The 16,764-nt window shown below is 42.2% G+C and overlaps 1 protein-coding gene across 1 annotated transcript in view; it reads right to left on the reverse strand.

Moving 5' to 3' along the window:
• The window catches only part of LOC146064101 (CD109 antigen-like), a 160,218-nt gene extending 146,637 nt beyond the window's left edge, over window positions 1-13,581 (reverse strand). Inside the window, exon 1 of the mRNA XM_083177200.1 lies at window positions 13,078-13,581. Within this exon, the coding sequence (XP_083033326.1) occupies window positions 13,078-13,112 (35 nt within the window). The 5' untranslated portion in view covers window positions 13,113-13,581. The remainder of the gene's footprint in view (window positions 1-13,077) is intronic.
• Between the last annotated feature and the right edge of the window lie 3,183 nt (window positions 13,582-16,764).

The following is a 16,764-nucleotide window of genomic DNA, read 5'->3' on the forward strand; positions in this document are numbered from 1 at the left end:
ATGCTGTGAGCATAGGTACAGGGGGTACACACAACTGTCCCCGGGTATATGAGTGTTGATAGGGGGTGATGCCCATATGTGAAAAGAAGAGAAGAGAGACATTTTGATCTAGAAAAAGATCAATCCCAGAGTAGCACAGGTATTAATGGTATGTTGGTGACCATCATGTGGTTCATGTTTTACCCATATGTTTAAAAAGAAGAAGATCTGACCCAAATTAACGCAGATATGAATTATGTACTAGTACCATCCTGTGGTTCATGTTTACCACACATGATGGATAAAAAGCATATGATAAAGAATGATGGTCATGGTGGGGGAGTTCTACAGAAACGCAGAGTAGCTGTTTTCCTCATTGAGGCCTCTAGGTGACATGGTGCCCATCATAAAGATTAATCTGGTTTCTTGTCTCAACAATTCAGAGTCCAAGTCCCCTCTTCTAATCCCCATGCTGACTCTCAGCATGCCAAATACTTTCAAACCAGTTGTTTTGCTCTGGTGGTATTTCAGGAAATGGCGTGCAACTGGGGTGAGCATTTTCATGGCCTGTCTGTCTCTCTCTGCGTTTTTGATACTGGAGATGTGCTCCAGTACTCTCTTTTTGAGGGGCCTGATGGTCTTCCCTATATATGTCTTTCCACAAGGACATTCTAAGTTGTAAATGACACCTGCTGTGTCGCAGGTAATGTATTCTTTGATCTTTCAGATATGCTTGTATTTGTCAATATATTGTTGTTTTTGAACCATGAACATGCATGCTTTGCATGAACCACATTTGTAGGATCCCAATCTCTGGGGTGAACGTTTATTGATTTTATCAAGATGGCTTGATAAAATCAATAAACGTTCACCCCAGAGATTGGGATCCTACAAATGTGGTTCATGCAAAGCATGCATGTTCATGGTTCAAAAACAACAATATATTGACAAATACAAGCATATCTCACTTGTGGTATTTGTCACAAATATGGTAACTCTCACTTGTTTAAACTGTGCAGGTTTGCAAAAGTAGAGATAGTTCCCATAGAAACCAATAATATTCTAGCTACTATCTTCTAGAGATAGAGCGGTTGGTGGTAGGTCGCACAAGACAAAAATACATTTGGAGGACCCCCTCAATATTAGGATATGAACTGGAGTAATCAGTAGTACGAATGGGGGTGTGCTACCTCGGACACAAGAGTGTGGACAAGAATAAAGAAGAAAAGTATGTCCTATATCGGTGCACCAATAAAGATTTTTAAAAATTAACTTTTATTGTGTTTATTTAAGAACTGCGAGATAAAAATACATGTAACAACAAAACAAGGGTGGGATGACACTTTTTTAAAAAAACTAAGGTGGCTGGCAGATGTTTGTGATAGAACCTGTTAAATGTGCTGATTCAACTTTGGAACAGTGTGTTTATGATTAGATGGGTTAGATTAGACCAAGTAATCAGGTAAGTATGCGTAAGAGCGGGTATAACCTCTTTGATTTGTTGCTCTATATACCGCAACTTTACTTATGCCAGTAAAAGCACAGTGTGTATCACTGATAGTGATAATCGGACAGTGGATTAGCATACACTTTATAATATTCACAGCGTATGGGTGAAAATCACTCTATCTCCAACAAGAGAATCCTAGTCTGAATCACTTAAAGAAAATAAGTCGGGATGCTGCACCACTAAATAAGAGGGATCCCATAGGCTGTATGATATGCCTAGTATGGGAGCCAGATAGGTAATGCGGTGCTACCTCCGATTCACTGTGCTAGTCCAGAGGAGTCGCCTCCAGGTGGACCGTAGCTGGCTGTAGTGAACGCCCTTAAAAGGGCTGTAGCGGCATAACACTGTTCAACAAATTTTAGAATACATTAGTAAGAAAAATAACAAACAGGTGCAAACATCTGCCCGCACACCGCTAGCCGGCACGCGCTTCGCAGATTTTAGCTTCCTCAGGGCCAACCTGTCTGAGCGCAAGCAGGGTTTAAATACCTATAGTCATGTGTAATGCTCCAATTACAGTGCGTGTGATCAGACGTGCCCCCACAGACTTTGGCGGGAAAAGTATAGTCCAATCAGGAGCCTCGTATGTGACGGACCCCTGTGCGGTGTCCTATGAGTGCGGTCGTTGTGTATCGTTGGTATGGTAACGCTGTTTCACAGCGTGTGGATACGGGCGCACTCGTGACGTGCCTCTGCCCTGGTGCTGCGTCTCGCGTCGTTGCCATGGTAACCAAATTGGTTTACGCAATGGTGCGGGCGCAGCTATGACGCGAATGCGTTCCGGACCAATGGTATGTTGTCCATTGGGTTTACGTGGAATAGTGTATCGTTGGCAAGGTAACCTAGTAGTAGCGTGTCACGTGTCCATATTGGTCCTATCGCACTTGGTTCCTGAGCAGCAGGTTACCATGGCGATCGTTGGAAATCGTACGTTCGAGAATATACATGTGGTTTGAAGGATTGGCTCACATTTTCTAAAATCAGTGTTTTAATTGCATGTTCATGCTTTCATATCTGGTGGAGATCTCAGGATTCAAGGTCAGATTATTGGAGAGTTATGTCCAAAGATTTCTGTGTATATATATATGTGGGGACATGGTCTTCTCTGATATATAAGGGTCAGAAATACCTGTAAGTTAGTAGAGGTATCAATTGTCTACATACATGGATGTAAGTTATTGACGAATATTTACTCAGTTCATAATATATTATAAGGTGTATCACCGTGGGTGAAAAATCTCCTTATAATACAGAAAAATATATCAATAATATTAGAAATAATATGAGGGGTGGCAAAAAGAAGAAGTGATAAAAATAATAATAATAAGTGCCAATCTAAACAAATAAACACACACGTGACGAAAAAAGTGTAGTGACATACAATATATGCTTGAAACAATTGTTTGAATAATAAATACATATAGTTTAATTAGTGTTAAATAGGTAAGGAATAATAGGAGTCTTTAGATGGGTCCAGTGAGTTGACATAGTGCAAAGGATATATATGTGTCAGGTCATCAGTAATGGTGACCCCGTAAGAGATGAAGATGGTGATAAATATACTCTAAAAAATGGAGGTTTTGAAGAGTGCAATGCTGTGAGCATAGGTACAGGGGGTACACACAAGTGTCCCTGGGTATATGAGTGTTGATAGGGGGTGATGCCCATATGTGAAAAGAAGAGAAGAGAGACATTTTGATCTAGAAAAAGATCAATCCCAGAGTAGCACAGGTATTAATGGTATGTTGGTGACCATCATGTGGTTCATGTTTTACCCATATGTTTAAAAAGAAGAAGATCTGACCCAAATTAACGCAGATATGAATTATGTACTAGTACCATCCTGTGGTTCATGTTTACCACACATGATGGATAAAAAGTATATGATAAAGAATGATGGTCATGGTGGGGGAGTTCTACAGAAACGCAGAGTAGCTGTTTTCCTCATTGAGGCCTCTAGGTGACATGGTGCCCATCATAAAGATTAATCTGGTTTCTTGTCTCAACAATTCAGAGTCCAAGTCCCCTCTTCTAATCCCCATGCTGACTCTCAGCATGCCAAATACTTTCAAACCAGTTGTTTTGCTCTGGTGGTATTTCAGGAAATGGCGTGCAACTGGGGTGAGCATTTTCATGGCCTGTCTGTCTCTCTCTGCGTTTTTGATACGGGAGATGTGCTCCAGTACTCTCTTTTTGAGGGGCCTGATGGTCTTCCCTATATATGTCTTTCCACAAGGACATTCTAAGTTGTAAAGGACACCTGCTGTGTCGCAGGTAATGTATTCTTTGATCTTTCAGATATGCTTGTATTTGTCAATATATTGTTGTTTTTGAACCATGAACATGCATGCTTTGCATGAACCACATTTGTAGGATCCCAATCTCTGGGGTGAACGTTTATTGATTTTATCAAGATGGCTTGATAAAATCAATAAACGTTCACCCCAGAGATTGGGATCCTACAAATGTGGTTCATGCAAAGCATGCATGTTCATGGTTCAAAAACAACAATATATTGACAAATACAAGCATATCTGGAAGATCAAAGAATACATTACCTGCGACACAGCAGGTGTCATTTACAACTTAGAATGTCCTTGTGGAAAGACATATATAGGGAAGACCATCAGGCCCCTCAAAAAGAGAGTACTGGAGCACATCTCCCGTATCAAAAACGCAGAGAGAGACAGACAGGCCATGAAAATGCTCACCCCAGTTGCACGCCATTTCCTGAAATACCACCAGAGCAAAACAACTGGTTTGAAAGTATTTGGCATGCTGAGAGTAAACATGGGGATTAGAAGAGGGGACTTGGACTCTGAATTGTTGAGACAAGAAACCAGATTAATCTTTATGATGGGCACCATGTCACCTAGAGGCCTCAATGAGTTAAACAGCTACTCTGCGTTTCTGTAGAACTCCCCCACCATGACCATCATTCTTTATCATATGCTTTTTATCCATCATGTGTGGTAAACATGAACCACAGGATGGTACTAGTACATAATTCATATCTGCGTTAATTTGGGTCAGATCTTCTTCTTTTTAAACATATGGGTAAAACATGAACCACATGATGGTCACCAACATACCATTAATACCTGTGCTACTCTGGGATTGATCTTTTTCTAGATCAAAATGTCTCTCTTCTCTTCTTTTCACATATGGGCATCACCCCCTATCAACACTCATATACCCGGGGACAGTTGTGTGTACCCCCTGTACCTATGCTCACAGCATTGCACTCTTCAAAACCTCCATTTTTTAGAGTATATTTATCACCATCTTCATCTCTTACGGGGTCACCATTACTGATGACCTGACACATATATATCCTTTGCACTATGTCAACTCACTGGACCCATCTAAAGACTCCTATTATTCCTTACCTATTTAACACTAATTAAACTATATGTATTTATTATTCAAACAATTGTTTCAAGCATATATTGTATGTCACTACACTTTTTTCGTCACGTGTGTGTTTATTTGTTTAGATTGGCACTTATTATTATTATTTTTATCACTTCTTCTTTTTACCACCCCTCATATTATTTCTAATATTATTGATATATTTTTCTGTATTATAAGGAGATTTTTCACCCACGGTGATACACCTAATAATATATTATGAACTGAGTAAATATTCGTCAATAACTTACATCCATGTATGTAGACAATTGATACCTCTACTAACTTACCGGTATTTCTGACCCTTATATATCAGAGAAGACCATGTCCCCACATATATATATACACAGAAATCTTTGGACATAACTCTCCAATAATCTGACCTTGAATCCTGAGATCTCCACCAGATATGAAAGCATGAACATGCAATTAAAACACTGATTTTAGAAAATGTGAGCCAATCCTTCAAACCACATGTATATTCTCGAACGTACGATTTCCAACGATCGCCATGGTAACCTGATGCTCAGGAACCAAGTGCGATAGGACCAATATGGACACGTGACATGCTACTACTAGGTTACCTTGCCAACGATACACTATTCCACGTAAACCCAATGGACAACATACCATTGGTCCGGAACGCATTCGCGTCATAGCTGCGCCCGCACCATTGCGTAAACCAATTTGGTTACCATGGCAACGACGCGAGACTCAGCACCAGGGCAGAGGCACGTCACGAGTGCGCCCGTATCCACACGCTGTGAAACAGCGTTACCATACCAACGATACACAACGACCGCACTCATAGGACACCACACAGGGGTCCGTCACATACGAGGCTCCTGATTGGACTATACTTTTCCCGCCAAAGTCTGTGGGGGCACGTCTGATCACACGCACTGTAATTGGAGCATTACACATGACTATAGGTATTTAAACCCTGCTTGCGCTCAGACAGGTTGGCCCTGAGGAAGCTAAAATCTGCGAAGCGCGTGCCGGCTAGCGGTGTGCGGGCAGATGTTTGCACCTGTTTGTTATTTTTCTTACTAATGTATTCTAAAATTTGTTGAACAGTGTTATGCCGCTACAGCCCTTTTAAGGGCGTTCACTACAGCCAGCTACGGTCCACCTGGAGGCAACTCCTCTGGACTAGCACAGTGAATCGGAGGTAGCACCGCATTACCTATCTGGCTCCCATACTAGGCATATCATACAGCCTATGGGATCCCTCTTATTTAGTGGTGCAGCACCCCGACTTATTTTCTTTAAGTGATTCAGACTAGGATTCTCTTGTTGGAGATAGAGTGATTTTCACCCATACGCTGTGAATATTATAAAGTGTATGCTAATCCACTGTCCGATTATCACTATCAGTGATACACACTGTGCTTTGACTGGCATAAGTAAAGTTGCGGTATATAGAGCAACAAATCAAAGAGGTTATACCCGCTCTTACGCATACTTACCTGATTACTTGGTCTAATCTAACCCATCTAATCATAAACACACTGTTCCAAAGTTGAATCAGCACATTTAACAGGTTCTATCACAAACATCTGCCGGCCACCTTAGTTTTTTAAAAAGTGTCATCCCACCCTTGTTTTGTTGTTACATGTATTTTTATCTCGCAGTTCTTAAATAAACACAATAAAAGTTAATTTTTAAAAATCTTTATTGGTGCACCGATATAGGACATACTTTTCTTCTTTATTCTTATCTTCTAGAGATATACTGTATATACTCGAGTATAAGTTGACCCGAATATAAGCCGAGGCACCTAATTTTACATAAAAAACTGGGAAAACGTATTGATTCAAGTGGGACCCTCACTCGAGTATAAGCCGAGAGGGGCTTTTTCAGCATAAAAAATGTTCTGAAAAGGTAGGTTTATACTCGACTATATATGGTATATATGATAATGAGACTAATTATTTGCCATAGGCAAACCAACCGATCAGCTCCATTTTACAGTCTGTGTTTTAAAATGACAGGAGCTGATTGGTTTGGCCACTTTTTCTCTCTCCAAGGCTTACTACATAGACCAAATAGACCCCTAAATCCCCAAAACTTGCAACTATTTGTGGATTAAACAAAATTATTTGTATGAGGCAGACAACTGGCTTAAGTGGTTATTATGAATGTGGTTGTCATGAGCTGACCACTGTTATTCATGTTCTATGTACTCACCGAATCAGCACTCCAGGATTTGGCTGATCCACCTTGCCTTGGTAACATGCATTCCTTAGTCTGTCTTGGTTGTGGTTTCTAAGCCACTTGGTATATAGATGTGCTCTAAGCACTGAACCCTGACGGTTATATTCCTGTGATATTCCTATTATATTCCTTGTTCTTGGTGATTTCTATGTTCCCAGAGATACTCAGAGATCCTAGCAAACTCCTGTCTGAGATTATTTCAGAGTCCAGTGTATTCCAGCCTGTGGATCTAGGACCTCAGTGTGTCCTAGATTGCTCCAGCCTGTGTCTGAGTATTCCAGTAGCATACCTGCCATGTATCCTGTGAGATCCTGCCTGTGTCAGTGAATCATTGCATCCAGTTTGGGAGATCTTGTCTGTGTCCATCTTCAGTGCAGAGGTGTTGTGAGTACCAGCGGTATCCCCACACATTGTGGAGGAAGTTGCACCTTATATTACTATCTGCCATTGGGTATTCTCACAGCGCCAGCTGGAGCCATAGCTCTTGTCCTGCGACAGAGTCACGAGGCCGTTAGGAAGCAGGCCTAACTTGTCTTGTTTGTGTTTCTTGTTTTTTTTGTCTCACAGCAGACGCCACAGACATTGGTCTAGCCTTGCGACGGTATCACATAGGCCGTTAGGTTGCAGACCTAGTTTTGTTGATTGTGACGGATTCGCATTATAGCAGTAAAGGCCGCAAATCCTGTGTTCAGTCCTTGTCTGCAAGGTTGCCTGCTCTAGTTTATGTTCATGCACAGAGCCGAGTTTATCTTTGTGTTTTCTAGTCAGTGTAACCCTGACTCGGTTGGGTCTTTGTGACACCGTGAAAGACCAGGTGGCATCTGAGTATGGGGTGGAGCTAGTCTGCCCTGGAAAGGCAGCTATTACTGGTGAAGTTTAAGACCTCTGCAGGTGCCAGTTGACTAAGGGTATAGTAAGAGTCAGGGTCAGGTGTTGCTGTGGCTTCACCCCCTCGGCCACAGAAGCACAATTCAGGCTGTAATCAACACCTTGCAGTCCTGCCAGTCAGAGCGAGGGTGAACTCTGAGTTCATCCTAGATTATCATAACAGTGGTTTTCAGAATTTAGATATGTCAAAAGTTTGGAATGGTACACAGGGAGGTAGGACATGGGTTGGTATTATTTATTTTTTTCCCATTATTTCTAAATTCTTGGATGTTGTAATGCTGATGCAAAACCAAGGAAGGATCTTAAATTATGCCAAAGTACTGTACTTGCCAAAATTCTTTCCCTTAGGCGGCTTAATAAGGTGATAACTTTTGTTGGGGTTTCATGCCTGGACAGTCCACCTTGATAAGTTTCTAGGGCATTTTTACTCACATATACGCCTACCACAGAGAGGAATTCTCAGTCATTGATTCCCTTAATGCCACTATGGGAGGTCATGCAATACTTTGGGGTAGTACTTTGGCCCAACTATTTTATTCTGTATCCAGTGTTAGAGTTTCCATTATTGGGTTTATCTCCTCCTTGTTTGCTCTTTCTTGGGGTATGAGACATTGTTTTTCCTTGTCCCTAGCCTTATTTGCATTAACTTTCAAACCAATGGCCTGTCTGCTGACAGCCCACCTGGGTATTGTGGACCTTCAGATAAGCAGTAGAATGGATAAAGTAGCATTATATGATGATGATCTCTTATTTTTATGCCTGACTATTCAATATCCACACCTATTATCCTTTAATTGATGTTTAAGTTTAGTACTTCTTTCTGGTCAATCAACTGGGATGTGGTGCACATTTTTGTTTCATGCCCAGTCCATCCTTTGATACCTCTCACCCTTCAGTGGGTGGATCAATAGCTAGGGATTTGGATCAGCAATTCCCCATGGGATTATATAACTCTGAGGGGGAAATCTACTATAATGTGTATTCTACTTCGCATGTGATGTTGCTATGGGCAACCAATCAGATCCTGTCTACTATCTTCTAGAGGGTGCTAAATAAATTAGAAGTAGATTCTGATTGGTTGCCGATAGCAACATTACATGTGAAGAAGAATACACATCTTAGTAGATTTTCCCCTGAATGTCTAACCACAACCGTACTTAGACAGAAAATCAATCAGTTTCCCAAACATTTGAATGATGACCTGGATACACTGAGTATGACAAAGATAACACAAAAAAGCTTTATCGCAGAATAATTTTTACCATGTGCCAACCATACCCACTGAACAAGTAATGTCATGATACAAGGGGCACTGTCATCCAAAAGCAGGTGTCATGGGGTAGCAATGGTACCGCCCCCAAGAGGTCCTGCATTATTGGTGGTGCCACGGTTCATAGTTTGTGATCGAATAACATACAGGTCCCTGAGACTGGAGAATAGTCTTTCCATTGGGGCTGTATAAAAAAAGATTTTTGTAGGAGCTTTATACTGTTAGAAAATGTTAGAAGAAATTAATTAGCAATTCAATATATTTGCAATTATTCAAATCCTTCCACCAGCCATGCTGTTGTCTTAGCTATGTTATTTGCCTTTGTGCACAGTAGTCTCAACTGCACTGTTTCTATAATTGTATTGGGGTTTTTTATGTATATTTAAGATTCTAAATACACCACAGGAATTGTTTAATGTTTTATGAACTTCTCAAGCAAAGTGCATATGGGCCCTGATTCTGGTGGTAAGCTGCCAAACTGGCATCTTACTGAGTCCCAGAGGGCCTGCCCTGCCGCCCGATGAATTGCCACCCCCCATCGCTGCCATATCCCCTCGCAACCATGTGAGGGCATGTGTCACAAAGACACATACCCTTGTATGTCCTGGCGGAGAAATCATTTGTTGGTCGTCGACCATTGAATGATTTCTTCTGGCCACGCAAATATAAGTCAGTGAAGACTAACTTATGTATATTTGCAGCCATTTCACCAAAGACAGGACACGCCTCCTCCCGCCCAAAACCCCATGGGAACGCCCAGCGTTTTCATGTGGGCGCCCATGAAATGCTGGGCATTCCCATGGGAGACACCTGGCCCGCCGCCCCCGCCTGCACTGCACCATGCAAACGGCCCGGTGACTATGTAAGTCGCAGAGTCTGTTTGCCCAGGGACCCTGCATATGCGCATAAAACATTAAACATTATGCGCATGCACAGAAAGACCACATCGAATCCCCCGTGCAAATGCGTGGGGGAGCGTATGAAGAATGACCCCCATTGTGTGTTCGCAAATCTGTCATTTATGAGTAGTGTGCAATCATTTTCTGGATGTGCTTTGCATAGGTAGAATAGACACAATCTGACTGCCTCGTTAGTAACTGTAATCTCTAAATTGTTTTTTAAATGTCAAGGCACAGAACTGTATATAAGTAGCACTGCACAACAACGAAGTCAGCATGTTCACTTCCTTCATGAATTTGTTATGGAGTAAAGAGAGGCCATTGGAGAACCATGATCTTCTATGACTACAAAAGTGGCCTGCAACAGAAGTATCGTTTTGACCGACTGCAAGCTGCATTTTGGGAGGAAGCACCATAACCGGCCACTGTGTTTGAATGGTTTGTATATAATTTAAGAATAGAAGATGGTCCCTTGAAGATGAGGAGTGCAGCTGTGACTCGTGTCTGCCATCACCAAGGACAGCATTGCTGCTTTGAGGGCCATAGATGAAGTGGTGACTGTAGCCCAGTTACAGAAGGAGACATGTATCTTATCAGTGGCGTAACTACAGCACCGCAGCCCCGCGGTCGCGGGGAGGCGCTGGGTAAGTGCGGGCGCCGGGGGGCTGCAGTGCTATCGTAATGCCCCATCCCCCGCAGCGTTACCTATATTCACTGCGGTGGTCCCGGCTCCCCTGGCTTCATTCTGCCATTGCGACGGGCTATCATAAAATGTCCGCCCCCATATAGCAGCCAGTTCTCTGAAACTGTCTGCTGTATGGGGGCGGCCATTTTGTGATGGTCAGTGTTTCATATCAGAATGAAGCCAGGATGGGAGCCCGGACCAGCGCAGCGAATACAGGTAAATATGCAGGGGTTGGGGGGGCATGGGCGTCCGGAGTGGTGGTGGGGTGAGGGGGTCGGGCGCGTGTTTTATTATCGGCGGGGGGGCGCCGAAATGATAGTTACGCCGCTGTATCTTATCAAGATGCATCCACTTGATACTACATGAAAAGCTTTGCCTGAACAAGGTTTCTGCCTACTGGGTGTCCCACCAACTGACTCAAGAGCAGTAGGAGGCTCGGGTAACTTGCTACAACTTGCTGGGCAGATATGACGTCATTAAAACTCTGTCTGGGAGATATCCGTGGTGATGAATCTGAGATCCACACTTTAAACCAAGACCAAACAAATTGGCCTAGTGAACCCCAGTTGGAGGTGAACCACCACAATCTTGACATAAGCGCAGCTTGGCCAAATAGATGGTGGCTGTTTTTGTGACCAACACTAGTTATATACAGTGGTGTCAAAAGTTGAGCACGGGCATTGTGGTCTGCACCCAAAGTGTCCACTCTTCTGCAGTGACAGGAGCCCGGTGCTGCAGTGTGATATTCTCCTCCCGAGTGACAAAATGGGGTTGTTAATGCACACCAGGTGACACCGCTGGTTATGTAGCTACTGTAGCATGCAGCAGCGTACCACCAGTGGGGACTGGTATGACAAACAATACCTTCTTGAAGCTATTTCCATCACAACATACCTCCCAACATGACCCTCTCCAGGAGGGACACAATGCTCTGTTTCTGGACTTCGCTCTGAATGTATGATTGCTATCACCTGTTTTAAACATGTTACTCACTGGGTAAGAAAGGTGTTTCACCACAGGTGATTGCAATCATGAATTAAAAGGGACGTCCAGAAACAGAGCATTGTGTCCCTCCTGGAGAGGGTCATTTTGGAAGGTATGATCAAAAGGAAATAGATGAATATCTGTGAGCTTGAGTTTATAGAAAGTGCAGGGGCAGCCAGGCAGTGCAATCCTCTTCCTTTCTGTCTTTGTACCACAGTCTGCCCCCTTGTCTGAAGTGGTCAAACAGGCTCTGCCATAGAACATTTAGCTTAGTGGGTCTGAAGGTACTTTTTGGGCTAAAATAGCATCGCATTGCATGCACAACGATGCTATTTTAGCACAAAAAGTACCGGGTAATTGGTACGTGTATGGGCACCTTGAGTCATGTTACAACTGCTTCTACTTCAGCTGGATTGGTAGCATTTTTTTCTCAACAAACATTGGCCGATATCCTATTACCCTTGATCACTGATTACCAGTAATAGGTCCAGATGGGGCTAATTAGCCCAGATAAGCCAGCACTTGCCACAGCTTAAAAGGACTTTGTTTTGCTGATGCAAAATCCCTGAAAGCAGCCTCCTTTCAGTGAAAAAGGGGGCTGTGGCAGGGCAAAAACACACAGGTTTCACTAAACCTGTGTGTTTTCGCAGCAAAACCAGTCTTTTATCGGGTAGTCCGATATATAACATCTGTGAAACATCGGGAAAAATAGACCCTCAATATGATATTGTATCACATTTATCTGAGAGATTCCACCCATGATTAACCATTGTGTCAAATCATTTAAGAAGCTTTTCATTATGTTCTCACAAACTTTTCCCAAACACAATAATGACATAAATATACTGCTTCCTTGCCGTAATTCTATCACCCATTGTTTATAATATACAATAATGGAAGAAGAGAAGGTACTGTTTGAGGGCGGCGCACTATACTTCAGTTAAAATATTTTATTACCATCATTAAAAATTACATTTTCTTCCTCATCCGCATATTAGGGCATCAATCAAAATAAAATAATGTGACAAAAGAAAACAAGTTATTAAAAACATATTTTGTGAGTTTATTTTTAGATATAAGCAGGAAATTATCTCTGTTTTCAATTGTTATAAAGATATGTGGTAGTCCCTTAACTTCAGATGTATCACCTTGGTAAACAATCAACATGCATTCTATTATATATGACTAGTTAACAGCTCATCAAAATGACGGCTTAGTCCTTATCTGCTCCTACCTCCAATCTCTGTCTTCACAGCTCCCTCTGTCCATATCCAGGAAGATTGAAACATATAATTTTAGTTTCACTTTCTGTTAAGCAGTAACTTGTTCCGTCGAGTGGCCTCTAGTGGTAATGGTGGTACTTCACCTAAAAATAAAAAAAAAAAGGTGAGGAGGATTTAGCCTTTTATATATAGTGACAAGAACATTATAAAGTTTGGATTATAGAGTACCTAATATCCGTTGTTCTGATGACAAATATAATATATACAAGGGCATAGCTACCTTAGATGCAGGGAGAGTAGCTGTTTCGGGGCCCAGGGCTGAGAGGGGCCCACCTTCCCTGTCAAAGTTCCAGATGTTATATACAAGGGCATATTTACCAGAAGTTCAGGGAGTCTAGCTGCTATGGGGCCCAGAGCTGACATTTCATCGTGCAAAGGCCCCCTTACAAACTTTTGGGGGCCTACAAATATATCTAGCTACACCGCTGGACCTGGTCATTGTAATTGGTGTAAGATTAAATGGAGGGTTTTATGTTATATAATATCAATTGGGTCACTGTAATATAGTGCAATATTAAGCAGAGGTACTATAGTGTGGCACAATATGAATTGGGGGCACTGTAGATAATAATGTGAACTGGGGATAAAGCGTTACATAATATGTACTGGCAGACCTACAATGTGACATAATGTGAACAAGAGCACTACTATGGCATAACATTTACTATGTCAAAACTATGGTTCAGAAAATGAACAGAAAATTATGGGGCATAACATTATCAACTGCTGTGTCTCTATAGAAGTAAAGGTACAAGAGCCCTTTCAAAATGTTGCTATGGGCCCCTCAAAGTTCTGGCTATACACCAGAAAATATACTTATTATATGGTTATAGGAATTGAGATACCACTTGTTGAATCTCTGTGTATCCCTTATGTGTAATGCAAATTAATCTGTGCCTTTGGTTATAGATAATCTGTTACAACTGATTATACTATGACTACTTTAGCAACCTATAAGCAGTGTCGGTGCAAGGTTTTTCGGCACCCTAGGCAAAACTTCAGCTTACTGCTCCCACCACCACCCACACACCAATACTGCCTATCCAGAACCTCAGGTGAAAGTGTGGAGGTGGTGACTTATAAATTCAACCCCTGCCATTTGTATTTGAGTCATCCTTAATTGTCTGATAGATTCAAGGGCACCACCCAGATTCTGGAGCCCCTAGGCAGCTGGCAAAAGCTGTCTAATGGTAGAACGAGCCCTGCCATTAGGTATGCATGGGTTTTGTTATAGAATCGGTCTGTCCTCTATGGTTTGTTATAGTAGCAAAGATTTCAATTAGGAAATTTTGATGTACGGCATCCATTACTGTTAGTCAACATATTCATTTTCTATATTTTTGTATATTAAATAAAATTCTCTTTGTTCGTCATTTTGATCACATGGTACAGATGGATCAATTCTCTTCTACTTGACACTGCTTATAGTCGTGGTTTATTTGCCATGATTACAGTGCCAGTACATGGGCAAGCAATCCATAAGATTATATGGGTGCGTATAGGGCCTGATTCAGACCTGATTACTGATCTGCAAATTTGCAGATGACTAAGAGTGGTAAGCTAACGTCCATACAGAATAAAAACCCGTCCCGTGCAAGAGATTTGCAAATATTTAGCAATGCACTATACTGACGCACATCCATCGCCAATTCACTCACCATCAAATGATTTTTCCAGTCTGTGCAAATGTGAGTAAGTTTGATCCTTGCGCAACTCTGCGACAGATACAGGCTGATCAAGGCCAGCGCTGACATCTGATATACAATGCAGAAAATCACATCATCAGGCCCTCTTGGACCACCATTTGTGCTCTGTAAGTGGGCAGTGGAGTGGGGATATGAAGGAGACTTGCCCTCCTTTCTGTAGGGGCCAGGAGCATCAGCTGATATTTGGTAGCTTTATTAAATAAAACTATTTATATAATGCATTCACATTTTTATTATCTAGGATATTATGATAAGCACACATATTTAATGGAGCTAAGTACAGTTTGATAATAATATTACATTATTATTATCTGTTTTATTAGAACCAGGAACTGCAAAGAAAGTAATGTAGCTTCGCTGAACACAGCCTTATAGAAAAGGCCTCTGGAAACACGCAGAACAGGAATAGCCGGTAGTTGTGTAATCTATTTCTCATAAGAGCCAGATTGCTATATACTTGCGGAGGGATAACAATTAATAGAGTTCTCTTTGAATTGGATAAATTGTGACAAGTTAATGCATGTATATATATATCCATTGTGTATAACAAAGAACTGCACTATATAATATGTAACACCCTTAGGGATTGTATTAAGGGGTGTACACACGGAGAACTTTTAACAGGAGATTTTGACTTGATAGTCAAAATCTCCTAGAAGGTTAGCCAAAATCTCCCAGTTTTTCTCCTGCTTAGTCAATATTGTCTAGCAGAAATTGCTTAGCATAGATTGACTGTGCAGGCAAGAAAATGTTGACTAGATCATAGACTATCATTGCTTAAACTAAATCACTTAGTCAAAATCTCCAGTGCATCTAGACAAAATCTCTCCCAAAATTGCTTAGTCAAAATTGTCCATTAGTCAAAATCTCCCAGTGTGTACACCCCTTTACACCCATGTTTACTCAATCACCATCTGCATTCACCTCTCTCCCATAACATAACTAACTGCTCCCACATACACTGTAGGTGGAAGCAAACACTATACACACCTTTTGTTACCTTATTTCTACTGCGCATGAAGACCAAAAGTGTCTCGTCATCCATAGCTCTGCTGACTTAGTTGAAGCATTTTATACTTAGGATCCCATCTGCTGTGGAGGTCAGGAACCGTATAGGGGTTTGAGGGCCTATAATCTTATACAAAGTGCATCAAGATAATGTCCATGCATGCTGGCCACAAGGCTCATGCATATGCACCAGCAGTGGTGATCACTTGAGAGTTGGTCAACTCTTTGTGGAAAAGTTGAAATGATAAGGAGAATCAGTGTTTACTTTCAATTAGCTGCATCTGAACTGCTCCCACTTATGCTAATGCTTTAGTACTGAACTTCTTACCATATGTACAAACTGCTGTTATTTTCACAGAACAGTCCCATTTTTTTGGACTGTCCAACTGTGTCAACCGAAGATAGCAGTGACTCTGGGACCGGTGGAGATGCAGTTGAGAATCTCTGTCACTCACTGCTCTGTGGTGAATGGACATGGGGCTTTATTCTAGTTCACTCTTTCTGACAAAATCTTTCTTAGATGGACAAAACCATGTGCATACCTCCCAACCGTCCCGGATTCGGCGGGACATTCCCGATTTACGGCCGATGTCCCTCCGTCCCGGTACTGCTTACCACAGTCCCGGCTTCCCGAGACGGTTGGGAGCCCCCCCAGCTTGCCGAGAATAGACGCTGTGCGCATGCGCACAGCGTCTATTCAGCGCCGACGAGCGGCGAAAACGGGGCGTGGCCGGAGTTCACGTCACCCCGTGAGGCACGCCCCCTTTTCTCGAGGCCGCGCCCCCTTTTCGGGAGCGCGCGCGGCTTTGCCGCGCAAACGGCCCGACCTCCCAACTTCAAAAGTTGGGAGGTATGCCATGTGCACTGGAGGGGGGCAGATGTAAAATGTGCAGAGAGAATTCGATTTGGGTGTTATGTTTCTGT

Source organism: Crinia signifera, chromosome 3 (genome assembly GCF_055691185.1).
Source record: "Crinia signifera chromosome 3, ASM5569118v1, whole genome shotgun sequence".
Taxonomy (NCBI): Eukaryota; Metazoa; Chordata; class Amphibia; order Anura; family Myobatrachidae; genus Crinia; species Crinia signifera.